This window comes from Cricetulus griseus, chromosome 2 (assembly GCF_003668045.3).
Source record: "Cricetulus griseus strain 17A/GY chromosome 2, alternate assembly CriGri-PICRH-1.0, whole genome shotgun sequence".
Lineage (NCBI taxonomy): Eukaryota > Metazoa > Chordata > Mammalia > Rodentia > Cricetidae > Cricetulus > Cricetulus griseus.
The window spans coordinates 149,222,393-149,240,236 of record NC_048595.1 but is presented as its reverse complement, the minus strand read 5'-3'; the positions used below and the strand labels follow the sequence as shown (position 1 = coordinate 149,240,236).

At 36.8% G+C, this 17,844-nt stretch overlaps 1 protein-coding gene across 2 annotated transcripts in view; it reads left to right on the top strand.

The window, feature by feature from the left end:
- Positions 1 to 17,844, top strand: part of Prex2 (phosphatidylinositol-3,4,5-trisphosphate dependent Rac exchange factor 2) — a 275,997-nt gene that overhangs the window by 112,591 nt on the left and 145,562 nt on the right. For both annotated transcript variants that reach the window (XM_027398845.2, XM_027398847.2), the window contains exons 11-16: positions 1,645 to 1,745; positions 8,132 to 8,235; positions 8,918 to 8,967; positions 11,486 to 11,561; positions 15,452 to 15,524; positions 17,670 to 17,812. In XM_027398845.2, the coding sequence (XP_027254646.1) occupies positions 1,645 to 1,745; positions 8,132 to 8,235; positions 8,918 to 8,967; positions 11,486 to 11,561; positions 15,452 to 15,524; positions 17,670 to 17,812 (547 nt within the window). The remainder of the gene's footprint in view (positions 1 to 1,644; positions 1,746 to 8,131; positions 8,236 to 8,917; positions 8,968 to 11,485; positions 11,562 to 15,451; positions 15,525 to 17,669; positions 17,813 to 17,844) is intronic.

The window sequence follows — 17,844 nt, the reverse complement described above, 5'->3', positions numbered from 1 at the left end:
ATGGCGTTACCTATCTTCCATCTTGCACCTCTTGTTTCCTCTCTGTGTCTTGCTGGCAGCTCCACCTTTCTTTGTCTCAGAGTTCTCTCTCTGCCCGGAAGTCCCTCCTATACCTCCTGCCTAGCCATTGGCTGTTCAGCTTTTTATTAGAGCAATCACAGCAATACATCTTCATACAGTGTATAAATATCCCACAACAATAAAGGCCAGAATTGGCTCTCTTATTAAGAGGGAATGTCTTCATGGGCAGCTGGGGGGTGGATCACAGTTGTCTGAAGATATGATCAAGGATCTGCACCTGTGCTCTGTCAATATACTTAAGGTGAGAGCTAGTATGAAGGAATGCTGATATGACATAGAAGACCTATCATGTACCAAAAGGATGGCCTATCTTGTGATAATTCCATGGGTATAACTTTAGGGTCCCCATGATGATATGTCTACTTGCAAGAGAATCGCTGTAAGTTCTGGCTTCTCAGCAGCTTTTATTGGCGTGCAACATAGCCATGGGTGATCTTTTCGTCATTGATAAAGCTTCTTGTGAATTTCCTTTCTGACTTCTCTCCCACGGGGAAAAAAAGCACCCTTTGACATCAGTGCTTATATCAGCTCTTTTTCTCATCTAAGTCTGGCATTTAATGAAGTAGGGGAAATCAGAATGAAGAATCATGCTTTGGCTTCATATTAACCATTTTAACCCACTGGCCTTGTAAGAGCCCATTATGTCTCAGGCTCTGTGCTGATGTACCTCATCACAAGCAATCCTGTAGCAGCATGAAGACACTGATGTTCCCAGTATTACCCCTGTGTTATTGATAAAAGCATCCAGGTTGAGAGAGAGAGGTCATACAGCCAGTGGACGAAGAAACAGGATTTGAATCTAGAATGTTACATTGCAGGGTCCATGTAAATGATATTTTACAATCTTAAACCCTTTTCTCTTTTATTGTCTTAAATAATTTTGTTTCTTTTATTCCTTCTCTTATGCTTTGTCTTTCTTTTTATGATTCTTAATGAAATAATAGAAAGCCTCTTACCCACTTTCCTGCCTCAATATGTATTGAAGTAAACAACCTATTTGGAGAATTTTGTGTCCCTTGATTATTTGATATAACATATTTGTTATTTGTGGGATCAATGGAAAATCATGTGTTTGGAGTTGGCGATAGCTTCAGTTCTCTGGCCTGAGTGCAAATAACAAAAATGATTCTGAAACACATTCATTAGTGTATTTAAATGATCAAGTGTTAGAGTTTTTAAACATAAACATGTGAACATTTTGTTTGCAAAATGTCTGTATTTATTGCATATTTATCTCAGTGATACTCATGGCTATTTGCTTTTGGGGGGCATCATCTTTTAATTAAATCTATATTTAAATGATATCTTTGGGAAAGAGGGGCATCCACACATATGGTTATTTAGTGAGTGTGGTGTCAGAGAGGCACAGCACATAGGGTTTCTGGGATAGATTGTGGTTTCTGTGGTTGGGCTTTGTGCCTGTGGGGAAAAATCTGTTGGATGTCTTGAAAATGGTGCTTTATATATTTAAGATTCCTTACATAGATATTTCACAAGATGTGGGCCAGACAGACTTCCCGGGAAGACATGGACTTTTTGTTTCCCATTGTCTTTCTCTTGCAGTGAATTTGTGTCATGGCTGCTGGAAATTGGGGAGATTCACAGGCCCGAAGAAGGTGTTCACCTGGGACAAGCATTGTTAGAGAATGGAATCATCCACCATGGTGATTATCTCATTAATTTACTTTCTTTGTGTGTTCACAAATGGCCTGTGTTTGAGTGCCACATACATGTTTTGTGTATAATTTTCCATGTCTTATCATGGTTATTTCTTTTAGTGCTTTCAATATGTAAAGAACAGTGTATCTTGTGTTTAAGGGTATACAGTGGCCATTCTTTAGAATGAACAGCCACTGCACAGGCAAAAGCCAGAATTCTAATAAGTACCAGATTGTGGAAGGAGAGATGCCTAATTATGACTAGAGTGTGTGAGACTGCTTCGTGGGGGTGGTGGCATTAGTGATGGGAATTGCAAATGAATAGAACTTAACATAACAGAAGGGGCATCCCTTCTGAGGAAATGATAACACTCAGAATAGGAAAAACTCTCGTGGTGGCCACTTGAGGAACTGCAATAGGCTCTCATGTGGCCACATTGTGAGCTCCATGGATCAGTCCAGAGAGGGGCTTGTGGTGGGAAGACACCTACCATCAGCAGGGTGATCCCCTGGCATGTACTGAAGGTCATGAGCTGATGCATATCTTATGAAGGCATGGTCAGATCTTGACTGCAGCACTGTAGAGTCTACGCTGTGAAGGTTAAAGGCTGTAGCACACAGGCCTGCCAGAAGGCTGAGTTTGACCCAGGGGTAACAGAACAAGGCTCCTTTGGAGCTGGGTCCGCAGATATGAAGAGAGTTGGCCTGCCTGAGAGTCTGGAGAGCTGAAAGAGCTTATGTAATCAGTGTTTGGGTGGAGAGACTGGACTTTGTTGAGTTTGTGCTCTGCATGTCCAAGGCAGTTAATTCAGGAGAGCCTTGGACGGCGAAGAGTTAGGGATGGAGTAGACGTGAGGCTACAACAGGGCACTCGGGAAGAGGTCATTTGAGCTCACACCACCAAAATCAAGGAGAGAGTGGTGATGAGACTAAGGACAAAGCTGGAAGAATCTCTAATGTGAAAAGTGGGGCAGGGGAGAAAAAGACAAGGAGCCATTCATATTGTGGCTATTTGACTATGGAATTTTTACTGTCATTTCTTCCCTAATTCACAGTGGTTCATAAACAAAGCAATCTCTTGAGAATTTTCTCTAACACTCCGGGTGTTACCTCTGTGATTGGTGTCACCCTCTAGCAGATTGCGCATCACCACTCTAAGTAAACAGTTCTTTCCTTCCCAGGATCCTCACCGCCTCAACTCCATCCTTTCTTCCCTTGTTTCCACTTTTGCTTAAGGTTCCTTTATAACAGATGTAAGATGAAGGTATGCATCAGTTTTTATTGCTTTTCCTGGCTTCTCATCAACCTAAGTCCACATTTCTTTCTATGGTCTAACTCTCTCACAAAGGCCTGCAGTACTCTGCATGGTGGGACATTTTTTTTCTATTCTATGCGGGCAACTAGCCAACCCAACCTGACCAGATAGCTACACTGTGCCCACCCTGGTCTTCCACATCTTTATATACTCAAAGGTAACACTTATTTAGGATCTTTATTACTCTTACTTGTCCCATTGCTTATAAGTTTCTCATAAAAGCTGGAGGGGCACATTTCCAAGTGCTAAAAACACAGTACTGTGGAAAATACAATTTCCTTCATTCATGTCTTATCTTTTCTGTGGCCCTCCGACTTTTAGAAGTCCTTCCATCCAGTTTGCCATTTTAACATATTACATTTTGGAATTTGAAACTTTCCTGAGTTTTTAATGTATAATAAGTATGTATGCATACATGCACATGTGTGCTGTGTGCCAGCCAGAGGATAACTTTCTGGAGTTGCTTCAATCTGCAGGTCATCATACTTGAGCAAAAAGTGTTTTGACCAACTGAGCCATTTCCATGCACTTATCACTGTCTGGCATTACAATGCTATTTTGTTTCTTTGGTTATTAGTTATCACTTTGTCTCCCTTACCCTATCCTGGACGATACTCAAAATATGTGCAACATTAGCACAGGAGCCATATATATATTCTTTTCATGCCTAACATGTTTAGGTTCTCAGTAATCACGTGCTAAATGAATAAGAGAATTAACATACTTTAAGCAAATAGCTGATACTTTCACTTTCATATTGCATATCATTTTATACTCAGGTTAGTATAAATATAACTATCTAAAGCATCATATACATGCATTTAGCATTTGCTGTGATAGAAAGTACCGGGTAACCACTGAAATAGTTAATTTTTGCTGTGACCAAAACAACCACCATAAGCAATGTAAAATAAGGTTTCACTTTGGCTTTTTGAGTCCCATGGTCATATGGTCATTTGGCCCCATGCATTTGAGTAGAGCATTTTGGTGATGGAACATGAGGCAGAGGAGAGCTGTTTGTCTCATAGCCATTCAGGAAGCAGGGATCCAGGCAGAGTGGACATAGTCAGGGATAATAAACCCTCAAGTATCCACCTCCAGTAACCTGCTTCCTTGAACTCTACCTTACCCCACCAGTTTCCAGAACCTTCCAAAATATTGCTACCCTCTGGGGATTAAGAATTCAAATAATGAGTCTTTGGGGGAACAACCCATATTTAAAGCATATAACAACTTTAAGTAGAAATGAGAAGTGATATAGATGGGTTTAGTTTTTGTATCTCCTAACCCAATCTCAAATATACATTTAGGAATAAGAATATGTATTATATTGTTATGTTTAGTTCATAAAACATTTTAGTCAACACACAGTAATTGTATGTATTTATGAGGTATTGTGTGACAATTTGAGTGATGTTTACAATATGTAGTGACCAAATCAGGGTAATTAGAGTTCTTATCTCCTGTAATATCAATCATTTCTGTGTGTTATCTTGAACTTAAGTAGGTGGCATTAAATAGTGGTCAGTCAGTTAACCCCTGGAAATGGCTTTTCCTTTCCCATTTAGACTTGTACTTCCAGAGTTAGTGTGCTACCAACAAAACAAAAAGAATTTGCTTCTATAGTGTTCATGCCACTATTGTACCAGTGGTCATGTCTTCCCTGGCCTGTCATCCATGAAACTCACATTATTCACAGCCCCGTGAGGTTGCTGAGTATGTTTATCCTCCAGGAGCCCAAATCCCAGAATGGATGGGAGAGTGGCTCCTGAAGTCCCAGCACCTGCTAAGAAGCCATTGATAATCACTGGCTGCTTGCGGAGGGAAAGTAAGTTTTCCTCAGGCATTTGAGCCCTGAGAGGCGTACAATTGCTCCAGAAGATGGTCTTGTATCTGTGAACATCAGGTGGCACTAAATGAATTTTGGGGGATTACGATACAACAACAGCAACAGGGAGCACATGGAGTTTGAAGAGGAAGTGGAAAGGGGAAAAGGGGGGAAATAGGGTCAGTTTGATCTAAGTATATGCATATTTGAAATGGTCAAACAATAAAAAATTTTAAAGGATTGGCAAATAAGATAAGAAAAGAATGGGAATGCTCCAGTCCTGGCCAGTTCATTCCCTGGCTGTAGGTATCGCTTCAGTCAGCAACAGGGTCTCTTTTAAGAGAGTTTTCATATTTAGTTGTTTGTGTATCTGCATGCCTTGGGGCACAAATTTGTAAGCTAGGTGACAGCTTTTGTCAATTAGTGCTCTCTCCTTCTACCAGTGAGTTCCAGGGAATCAACTCAGGGTTTGGCTTTGCCAGCCAATGTCTTTATCCATTAGCCATTTTTTTTTTCCTGGCCCAGTAGTAGGCTCTTGAAGTGAAAATACCAAATGCATTTTTATTAAAATTATTTTCAAGTCTGAAATGTAAGAATTCCTCAAATAGTTAAGTTTGAGGATCTTGTCTAAAAATTTCATTGCCAGAACAGCTTTAAGAAGTTTTTCTCCATTTATTTCTTCTAGTGATTTTCCAGTTTCAGGTCTTAGGTTTAGTTTTAAATTCATTTTGAGTTGATTGTTATAGAGTTCCATTTTTAATATTATTATTATTTTTGAGATAAGGTTTCTCTGTGTAGCTTTGGAGCCTGTCCTGGCACTCACTCTGTAGACCAGGTTAGCCTCAAACTCACAGAGATCCTCCTGCCTCTGCCTCCTGAGTGCTGGGATTAAAGGCTTGCGCCACCCCTGCCCGGCTCCCTTATACATGTGTGTGTCCAGTTTCCCCAGTACCATTTATTGGAGAGACTGTTTTCCAATAGTGCATTCCTGGCAGGCTTAACAAATATCAATCAACTATAAATATACAGGTTTTTTTTGGGGTGGTCTGTTATATCTGTTTTTGTGCTAGTACAACACTTTGATTATGATAGCTCTTGTAGTTTGTTTTGAAATCATATATAATTTATGCTTCCAGTGTTGTTCTTTTGTGCAAATTTGTCTTAATTAAATGGGGTCTTTTTGTTCCATAGAGATCTTAGTGTTTACTTACTTTTGTTTGTTTAACTTTTTCTGTTCCTGTAAAACATGTCAGTGGAATTTTGATAAGGATTGCATTTGATCTGTATATCTGGTATAATGGACATTTAAATAATATTAATCCTTCTAGTTCATAAAACATAATACATTTCCATTTATTTGTGTCTTCTTAAAAATTTTTCACCAATGTTTTATAATGCTAGTATACAGAACATTTATCTCCTTGATCAAATTCCTTCCCCAGTCTTATAATTTTTAATACTATTATGAATTTGATTAAGGTCTTTTTCAATAGTTCATTTTCAGCATCCAGAAATGCTGTTGGCTTTTGTCTTCTGGTTTTGTGTTCTTGTGTGTTGATTTGTACATTTAGTAAAATAAGTTGTTCATTTTTTTTTAAATCACTTTGGGCATAGAAGACAGACAAATTTTTCTTTTTCCAAATTGTATATCTTCTTTTTCTTTTCCTGTCTAGTTCCTCTGGTCAGGACATGTAGTCCTATGAGGAATAAAAATACAACTAAACGCAATGAGTTTGCTGCTTAGGCAGTTGAAGCTGAAGAGCTGCAGTGAAAAACAGTGTTTCTTGTAACAAATAAGGAGAGTAGAAAATTTAAATATTTTCTATATAGAGAATTTATTTCTGTCCATACAAAGGGGGGTGGGAATAACTCCCACAGCTGTCACTTCAAAGGGTATAAGAGTTTATCCTGGAGCCAAATATGAGTAAATGTAGCCTGGAATGGTTTCCCCAAATACTATGTTATGATGAGGTAACAGTGTAAAGAAAACCTTGGTAAGTTACCTTGGGTAGGTGGGTTATGGCCAAGCTATAATGCTTATGCTAGCTGATCCCTCTTTTAACTCTTTGAATAGTGTGACTAGGAGTCTGTTTACACATTCCAAGAGGATTTTAATCAGTTAGTCAAAGGATGTTTGGTTCCATGCAGAGGCAGGCAAGAAGTGGCTCATTAGGGCTCGGAAGTAGTTCAAGATAACTTGTAATTTGACTCTGGACCTGCAACATTCCAACCTCTCCACATCACAGAGTCAGTCAGCCTCTTAGAAACAGCTCTTCCCAGGGATCCTTGTTCCCAGTTTTGTAGCATTTTGTTGAGGACTTTTGCAGCTCTGTTTATTAGTGATATTAAACTATGATTTTATTTCATTGTGGTATCCTTATCTGGCTTCATGAACTGAGTTTGGAACTAATCCTTTCTTTTCATTTTTTTCTTTTCTTTATTTTTTATTTTTTGAAGAGTTTGAGAAGGACTTGCATTAATTCTTTAGGCATTTCTTATTGTTCACTAGAGAAACCATCATTCCCGATATGAGTTTTGGGAAATGAAAATTTTAGCCTGTCAATGATAGTGAAGCTAGCCATTTTTATTTTCCCTTGAGAAAGAAGAAGAAAAAGAAACAGGTGACATTTAAAAAAATAAGTGCCTATCAGTGTAAGAACTCTTAAAAATTTGGAATCTGTTACATATTGAAGGTATCCAGTAATCTCTGGAAGTCTGAATACAAGAAGCATGTCTTGGATTGGTGTTTGTGTGATCTTGGCCCAATCACCATATGATAAAATAGATATAAGCAAATATTCACTTCTAGGGTTGAGGGAATAAAAAAAACAACTTGCTTGTTATCGAAGTATCTACTCTTTACAAATTTTAAACTGAAGTTTATTTTATGCCTTGCTCTGTAGGCCATGCTGAATTTGTAGGCCAGGCTGGGCTCAAACTCATTAAGTAGGTTAGGTTGGCCTTGGACTCAGCAATCCTCCTGCCTCAGCTTCCCTAGTTGTAGGATTGTAGGCATGTGCTACAACACTGGCCTGAGTATTATTAACTCCAATTGAGTATTTGGATTATTATATGGAAAGTTTCAATGTAGTAAAGAACAAAACCTTACTGATTTTACTGTTGAAAATACTGGATTGACATTGTTGGAAATCAGAAGCTCTATAAATTGTGATTATGTATTCAGTAAACTTGTTTTTACTTAATGATTTAACTTGCTACTATTCTGCTGTAACATTTCCATGTTCTTAGTTACCGACAAGCATCAGTTCAAGCCAGAGCAGACACTGTACCGATTCCGCTATGACGATGGCACATTTTATCCCAGAAGTGAGATGCAGGATGTGATTTCAAAGGTAAGGTGGCCTTCAGTCATGTCCATAGAAAGACTCATGTTGCCATACTTAGGGAGCAAGAAAAACTATTGAGATCCATGAAAAAGTCTTCTCATAGAGAAAACTCTTAAGTTATCACACATTATCTTATCAAAATTTCTGAAATTCCAGTGTTCCACCATTTGTTTTCTTCCCTGCTTCTGAATGGGAGTAGAACCTTACTCAGAAGGTACCAGTCATTGACTTTCATTTAGAGCAACCTCCAGTCAAGATATTTTAAATTTTAATTTAAAGACAATTTATAAATTTTAAAAATACAAACGTAACGACTAGCTTAATACCAGTTTTCATAATAACTTTAGCAAATTTTTATATTGAAATAAAATGGCCACACATTTTAGATTTATTGCTATTAACTTTATGTTTAAAATGCATCTTATCATTTATATGAAGAAATATTTTAGGTAAACCTTCATATATGTCATACATATATGAAAAATTCACAGTATAATTCCATCCTGTTCTTCAGAGACTTAACTCCTATTCTTATCATGCATTTCAATATTTGGAGAGACTTTTAATTTTTCTGAGATTGTGTAATGACACCAGGAGACTGAAAAAGATTTGATTTGTTATTCTGGAAGTTCCCAGCATGTCTCTTGAATAATCCTACCTGCTTCTGACCTTTGTTTGTCTCACACAGGGTGTAAGACTGTATTGTCGTCTTCATAGTCTGTTTACCCCAGTGGTCAGGTGAGTCTGCCCCTTATAGGGGTCATAAATGGAACAGTTATGCTTCATCTTAGAACTTGGATTATTTGATTAAGTAATTATTTATCTCAAATATTCCTAAATTTTTCTGGCACTATATATGTAGTGTCTTTTCTCTTTTTTATGCTTTCAAAACTTAGTTTACTATTATTCTTCAGCTGAAAATGAAATGATACATATTCCATTAATATTTAATAAATTGTAGTTAAATGTCCTAGAAATCATTCAGAAATGATATATATTCTAAATGTTCACAGCTAGGAAGACTTATTTTATACATAATATATACACATATATTATATATATAATATATACACATAATATATGTATGCATTATGTATAATAATTATGTATAATAATTATGTATAATATACATATGTATTATGTATAATATGTATATATTATGTATATATACATTATATATGTATATATATTATGCATATCTGAATGATTGGACATTGTATGTATATTTCATATTTCCTTTTGATAGGCTTTTCCCTCCAAGACAAAATTTTTGCTTGAAAATTAAGAATTATTTTAGATGTACTAAGCATAATTTTGGAGTTTATTAACTAACTCATTTTCAAAACAAATACATGCTCCAGTTTTAAACAAATACATATATTTTCCAGTAATGGCTATAGAATCCAAATATTTGCATATAGTGATTTCATTTTACATACTTAACATCAATTATAAGGTGGAACATGGATAGATGATAGAAAGCTAGATAGGTGGATGACAGATGATAGATGGATTGTAAATAGATGATAGATAGATGATAGATGACATTTAGATGGATGATAGATGACAGATAGATGGATTATAGATAGAGATTGTTTCCAGAAGTTGCCATGTCTGCATAATGGAATGCCCTGTTATACTATATAAATATTGTGAGCAGGTCCTTGAGGAGAACTGGGTGTCTTCTTACCTGAATAAACATTGTCTCCTTTAGCTGCAGACCTCACAATGTAAAGTTGGGAAAATGAGTGTGGACTATATAACATACTGCTGCTATAGATTCCTTCCAAATGTTTTGGACAAATTAATGTTAAATACTTAGCAACTATATATATTTTTCTGCTAAACAAATAGAAAAGAATAATAGCTAATCCTCCACATCATCTGCATATATATAAATATTATGTGCATAAAAATGTGTCCAGAAAAAACACATTTTTTTTTCTGTGAGGTTTTACATCAGGAAAGTTACAGTTGTTAGGAATTGATAAGAAAGAATTTTTCTTTGACTAGAAATGACCATTATTTATTTGCTGTATGAGAAACTGTATGGGATTAAAATATAAAACAGATATACTATCTGATAGTCATTCATCCATACATATAGATTTGGTTTATACAGAAAAATCACTTGCTGTTAAGAACCGGACAACTACATCTGGTCCATGATGGAATAGCCCATTCTTTCCTATTGGTGTTTATGGAAATCAAGGTGAAAGGTGAAAAGTAAATTTGATTTCTGAGGAACCTAGTTTACATATGGAAGTTCCAGAAATTTCAATCACATTTCAGATAGCTTCTTATGCAAGAGAACGCAATGATGTGGATATCGTCGTGTACTACTGACCAAGGATAAAGGACAGTAAATAAAGGCTGCGCTTCATCTCAAGCTTTTGGCAGCTTTCATTTTGCAAAGACTCCAATTTTCTATTCTCTTTTCATCTGGGCCTAGAAAATGAAATGAATTATAGATTTCTGCCCTTGTGCACAAGACCAATCATGAAACACCTTCGATTTTTCATAGAATTTAGTACTTGCCTTCAGGTGACATACCGTGATCTCCCTGGCCTACATACAACTAGTATGAAGCAAAGCTAGGATTTGAATCTGGTTCCTGGGTTCTTGAATAACCTTTATGCCCTTGCTTTTCAACTTTGAATGATTTCTCAGTCTGGAAAGTCTACTGAGCAAGGAGTCTGATGTGAGGGCCAGTCAGTTCCTTTATTCCCTGGGGATGGATGAGGTGCTTTCATAGTTCCATGCTTTGCTTAGACAGACTAAGTAGTGGATTCTAGCTGTATCAGTTTCAGGCTTGCAGGCTTTATAGGAAGCCTGTGAGAAACATAGTGCATATCTCCCTGCCTTCTTGGAGAATGTAGACACTGGAGAAGCTGGTGCTCTATTCTCTATACTTTGAGGAGATTTTTAGTAGCCATGACTTAGGGGTAGAAATTCTATTTTCTTAATCTTCTATTAATAAGATGCCAGTTTTCTAGTTAAATCACCACCAGGTGTGATAGCACTAACAGTCTTGTTTGAAAAAAAAGTAGAAGAAGAAATGCCTTATTTTGGTATTTTGATGGGTCTGTCTTCTCTTCTATGAGCTGTTAGATTTTCATATCTTATTTATACATATATTAGGTGATTGCAAGATAATTGATAGGTTTTCCTGCTGTCTACGGATACTGAATGGAAGGATTTGCCTGTGTTCACATAGTCTCTTGATTAATGTTCTTGCTGCCTTCTTCCTTTGTAGAGATAAAGATTACCATTTAAGGACCTACAAATCTGTGGTCATGGCCAACAAATTGATAGACTGGTTAATTGCACAGGTAAGGAGGCAAATAGGTGTTGCTGTGCTTCATTCTTTTCCCTTTCAGTTTGAGTGTGTGAATTGGGAACTTCCAAAGAATTTAATACTTTCCTTTAGGTGACACACTGTGATCTGTCTGGACTACATTCCTTCAGCTGGAATGAAGCTGAGTTAGGATTTGAATCTGGTTTCTGGGTTCTTGAATAACCTTTATGCTACCTTGCTTTTCAAAAAAGTAGATGCTCCTATTTTAAAAATAGATTCACCAAAAAACAAATGAACCAAACCCAGCAAGCATAATTTGAGTATGAATGAAGAATAGCTATGTTCAGACATTAAGTTGTTTTACATGCTTTTTGTTTTGTACTAATTTGTTTTAAAGTATCTGTTCATTAGTCCTCTCAAGTGATTCTAATCTCCCATATCATTTTCTCTGTTAGATACCAGCTGGGCTTGGATGATAGAAGCTGTAATGTCTTCAAAGTGCAGAGCATACTGTCGTTATTATTGCTCAGCCTTGCAGGATCTTGTCTCTGACAGTTAGTGTTGAGATAAATTTTGTGATTTGATTATAAGTAGAAGAGATTAACACAGATGTCACAGTAACTTTTCAAATATAAACTTACTTAGATTTTTTTCATGATAGGTCAACTAACAAATGCTTGGATATATTCTACTGACCAGAGAGGCAAGACACTAAGAAAAGTTGATATACACTTGAACTGAACTTGCTGCCTGGGACAGGGGGTTTGGTTGGTTGAAATGCAGTCACTACACATAAATATTTGAGTCAGTTTTATAGGCAGCCATATTCTTTTGTTTGTATAAAAATATCCTTTTCTTTTATAAATAGGTAACAAAACTAGATATTTAATCTTAAAATGTTTACTTTTTTTTAAAACATTTAAACCCTGTTTTGCATATAGGTGCACTTTGAGAATTTTATTGTTTTAGTGTTGATTTCCAAACTTTTGAAGGCCACCAGATTTGTATTTCTTAGATGAATCAGATAATAGCTTTGGTAATAACCTGAACCTCATGTTTAGTAGCTCTCCAGTGGGATACCTTCTGTCTAACACTTTTATGTCACTGGTCATGTGTGCAGCTGGGTGGGTTCTCTGTTCAGTAAGAGAATTCACCTAGAACTCTGCTGGTCTAGAATTGATATGAACTCATACAATACCCAGTATAAGGAAGAAGACCAAGGAAAATGCATCTAAAGCAAAACCTGATGCCAAATCAACATTTACATTCTAACCCAGAAAGTCAGTTGCCAGATTTACAGGGGGAAATATTTATATTTTTTAAGGGTAAACATTGAGGAAAAATAGGATACATTCCAGAAAGTCCCAAGCAAGCTGAAATGAAGTATTTTTGTCACTGTGGTATCTGTTGAACTCCCCAGGAGGTTGTCTCAAGCAATCAGTATCTGATGCCAGCTCTGCTAAAACTGAGTGAGGCAAACTTGGACATGTCACTCCATTTGTAGACTGTAGTGTTCTCATCTGCTTATCTTGTCCTCGAATAGTATCATGTCACCTTACATTGGTCACTGCAGCTTCGTAATTCTGATATTGTGAAATGCATACGTTTAAGGCAGACATTCTCTGTTCTTATTGCTGAACTTCACAGTAGAGCATCATGGGCTGCCTTGGAAGAGGAAGACATAGCAATGGGATGAGAGGGGAACAAACTAATGTGCTTACTGTAGGGGGAAGAAGAGACAAAATAAGGCCTCGTTTCCACCAAGACTCCAATAGACTTATTCTGCACATCCATCAGTGCTGACTGGATTTGGACAGCTTATTGTATCAATTAGAGCTAGCTGCAATGCAACAGTCCTTTCATTGTTTTGAGGTATCCTTGGATGCTGTAGATGTCTGCAATGATTGATATAGTGTTAGAAAATGCAATGACTTTTGTTCTCTTCTGAATACTCATCAGATTGATGCTTTCATTATAATGGCTTATAATCAGATACCTCATTCCTGGAAGTTAACTTCCTAGTGAATAAGTGCATTAATATATTTCTAAAACATTATGTGATTTGTTTACATGTGATGTTCTGACACCAATTTTATTTTTTAATTAAACAATTCCTTGTTTCTTCTCACCCAAACAATTTTTTTTGCACCTTTCTTCAGTGCTTTCCAGATCTGAGTAGACCCCAAAGGATTTTTTTTAAAGGGATAGGATCACTACAGTATTTTCACATTGCATAAATACACTCTTCTTTTTAATGATGTATTAGTCTAGAAAATATAACATTTAAATAATCAAAACAGCCAAAGCTTTCAGCATAAACGTAACACTTTAACTAGCTACTGAAATAAAACATAAGGACAAATGTAAGATGGCTCTTGCCTTTGAGAAATTGTTGGTCAGTTGGGTTATTTTTAGGTCTTCTGTAAAATTCTCAGCATCATCTTCCACAGAAGTCCTTTTGGATCCTCCATCTAGGCTCAGGGTCTTTTCTCTGCACTGAGTTCACTGAGAGAATCAGGCTAAATAAGAATCTTAACTACGGGGCTGGAGAGATAGCTCAGCAGTTAAGAGCACTGGCTGCTCTTTCAGATGTCTTGAGTTCAATTTCCAGAAACCACATGTTGGCTCACAACCATCTGTAGTGAGATCTAGTGCCCCCTTCTGGCCTGCAGGGATACATGCAGGCAGGACACTGTACTTACAATAAATAAATAAATAAATAAATAAATAAATAAATCTTTTAAAAAAAGAAGAATCTTACTAAATTTTATGATGATACTTAAGTAGGTACCATTTTTTTTTCTGAGACAGGGTTTCTTTGTATTGTTTTGGAGCCTGTCCTGGAACTCACTTGGTAGACCAGGCTGGCCTCGAACTCACAGAGATCTGCCTGCCTTTGCTTCCCAGAGTGCTGGGATTAAGGTGTGCCTGGCTCTAGTACCATTTAAAAAAAAATACTTTATTTAACTTTATTTTATGTGCATTGGTGTAAGGATACCAGATCCCCTGGAACTGGAGTTACAGACAGGTGTGAGCTGCCTTGTGGGTGCTGGGAATAGAACCTGGGTCCTCTTGAAGAACAGCCACTGCTCTTAACCACTGAGCCATCTCTCCAGCTCCTAGGTACCATTTTTTAAATGACCAAATCCTTCACAAGATCCAAATTAGTGAAAGGCAGGAAAGTGTTTTTCATTTGACAGTTTTAATGTGTGATATCTTGAATTTGGTGTGATATTTAGAAATGAATAAATATGAATTTTCAAATGAATGCACAAAACTTATCAAACACCTGGGTTCTTGAAGATACAATGCCTATTTGCAGGTACTTACACAGTTTGCTTCAGTGGATAAGAGTGTTACAGTTGTCATAGTCAGAGAAAAAAATTAATCTTGGCGTTTCATGCACAGGTGAAAGACATTGTGTATACTGGCATTACACTAGTCAAGGGGAGAATGCCACTGACCTTCGTTCAGCAATTGTAGGAAACTGTACTAACTAAATAAAAAGGATAAGTTCAAAACTTTGGAAAGTGAAGTTGTAGATGAAGAAAACCAAGACTGGAAGATTTTGAAAGTCCAACAGAATGTTTTTGTTTTGATTATTAAAAACCTTTAAACCTCTAGAACATGACAGCTGAATTTACCATGACAGCTTATGGTAAAATGACTCCAGAAAAAATACGTTAATTTAGATAAGGGATAAAGAAACAACAAATTAGAGTGTTGATGATAGGCCTGAAGTAGAAATGAGAACTGATTTGGTAGAGTACTTAAGTGCTATGAAAATGACTAGGGAAAATTATGTAATGTGTGGGAAATGTTCCTTAAATTATAAGTCAGGTCCTTAGAGCCTCCAGTTTCCTGTTAACATGCACAGTGACTTATTTTTTTTTTTTTTATTTTTTTACTTTTTTTGGTCAACAGGGTGATTGCCGTACCAGGGAAGAGGCAATGATATTTGCTGTTGGGCTCTGTGACAATGGATTTATGCACCACGGTAGGGACTCTTACCTTGTAAACTCACAGATGGATTTCATTGTTTTGGGTCTTCTTGGGACATTGGGAATATCTCAGTGCTCCACTAAGGTCAAGGCAACCTGTCTGGGTCTTGTCATGCTCCCTGATGAGTCACCACATCTGCAACAGATTTCACTAATGGTGTCATTTCTGTGGCAAAGGGCTACCAGATTTTCAAGTTTCTCTTTTTTTTTTTCTTGATTGTGACTCCAGAAGAGCCATGCTGGGATGTCAAAGTTTTATTTTCTTTTTAAAATATCACACACGCACGCACACACACAGAGCTTTGAATTCATTTTATATTAGACTCATAATATTGCCTGAATGACAGTATATAATGGAATATTTTCCCAAAAGATATACCCGAAATCATATTCCAGAACTTCATCTCTAGAAATAAACAGTATTTAGTCTACTAATGTTTACTTCTTGCTTGACAACTTCAAGCAAATCATTAAACATTAGTGTTATATTTTAATTTCTCCATCTGTCCACGTAAGGAGTTTCTCCCTCTATTTATGCCATTCTACAAAGTCTGGGCACCCGAACAGTCTTTTTTTCAATTACTAATGCAATGTGCGTCTTAATATATGTTTGATATTGCATTCACATCCATTTATCAACTATGTTCAGAAAGTTATTAACACATGTATGAAAAAGGGCATTGAGCACCAGGTACAGCCATTTTGGGACCATCCTTCTTCCTTATGTGCTTCTTGGAGAATTCTGTCCCATTATATTATTATAATGTTCTAAGCATCCCCGGATTATTTTTCTTCTTAACCAAGAGTAGAAGTAGGTAGTAATTTGATGTGAGCATTTACTGTAAAATACTAAGTAATAAAAAAGCTAAGGTGACAAAAGTCTCCTGCCTGTATTTCCTGGGGCTGTTGTAGAAAGTATCATGTGATCTTTGGGAAAATGATGAAATCATGGAGGCAAACGTTAACTCAGTCCAAAGTGTTTTTCCTTTCTGTTGTTCACTGTGGCTCGTCTTAGTTTTTATGGTGTGGAGGATAGCTTCATTTGTCACCATGTTACTAGATGCTCTTCCATTCAAAGTTCACCCATCTGCTCCGTATTATTTTCTAGAACTCTGTAGAAATAGGAATAGAATAGTTGCCTCTTTGGATTGTTTGACATATGCCAAGCTGTTTACGTGTAGTGCTTCATTTTAAAGAAGGCAGCATGAAGAGTTCTTTCACCCTCATTTTGCAGATGAGAAAACTAAAATGCAGAGAGTTTAGGTAACCTTCTAATTTTCACACTAAGAATTGGCCCCAGATCTGGACTGATTCATCACACAGCTGAGTGCCCTGGGACCACAGCTTTCCTGTTACTGTGAGTCACCTTGTCCCAACAAGTACATTACAAGGTACTAATGACAAAGAATGAGAAACACAGATTGCTTTTTTAAGGCATTTTGGCAGCTGTCAAAATCTTATTAAATATGTATTCTTATTATCTGTGTCTGCTTACAGTATAAAGAAGGCTAAAAAACAGATCAACATTCCTAGGACTAAGGGAAAATATTAACATTTATATAAAAGAGAAAAAAAATGACCTTTGCAGAAACAAGATTGTTTGAGATTGTTTTGAAACAGAAGGGCTAGCAAGTCAGAGAAACTAAAATCACATTTTACCAAGAAGACATATTTCTAGTTTGAAGTGTTGGACCAACTGTGACCCCTCACTGGGAGTTGCTCACACATAGAAAGACTGTATGCAACCCGTTTGAAGTTTCCTGAGAAGATGCATGACATTAAAACATATTTATATTTTCTGTAAGAGGAAAATGCCCTAAGTTTTTAGGTTTAGATTGCCTGGGTTTAGGCGTTATTGTATTTTCTCTCTTTAAATTTATATTTTCTACTTGGAAAGTTAAGACATTTGATATTTGAAAGATAGTAAATTATTTTAAAATGCTAAATCTTGTAGGTAACTAATTACAGCGAAGGTAGGGTAGGTTATTAAAGGAACCTGAGGGGTATCTGTGAGGTCACCTTGTCCTAGGAGTCTAAAGCTGAGCTCATTGTTGCTAGGAATTCCCCAGGGTGTGCTGGTGTGGAAAGTGAGCCTGAGACCCCAGTTTACTGAAATTCTTTCAATCTCTCCATTTCTACAGTCCTTGAAAAAAGTGAATTCAAAGATGAGCCTCTACTTTTCCGCTTTTTTGCCGATGAGGAAATGGAAGGCTCGAACATGAAACACAGGCTTATGAAACATGACTTGAAGGTTGTGGAGAATGTCATCGCTAAATCACTGTTGGTAAGCCGCTGGGTCTTATTTCCTTCTGGTAT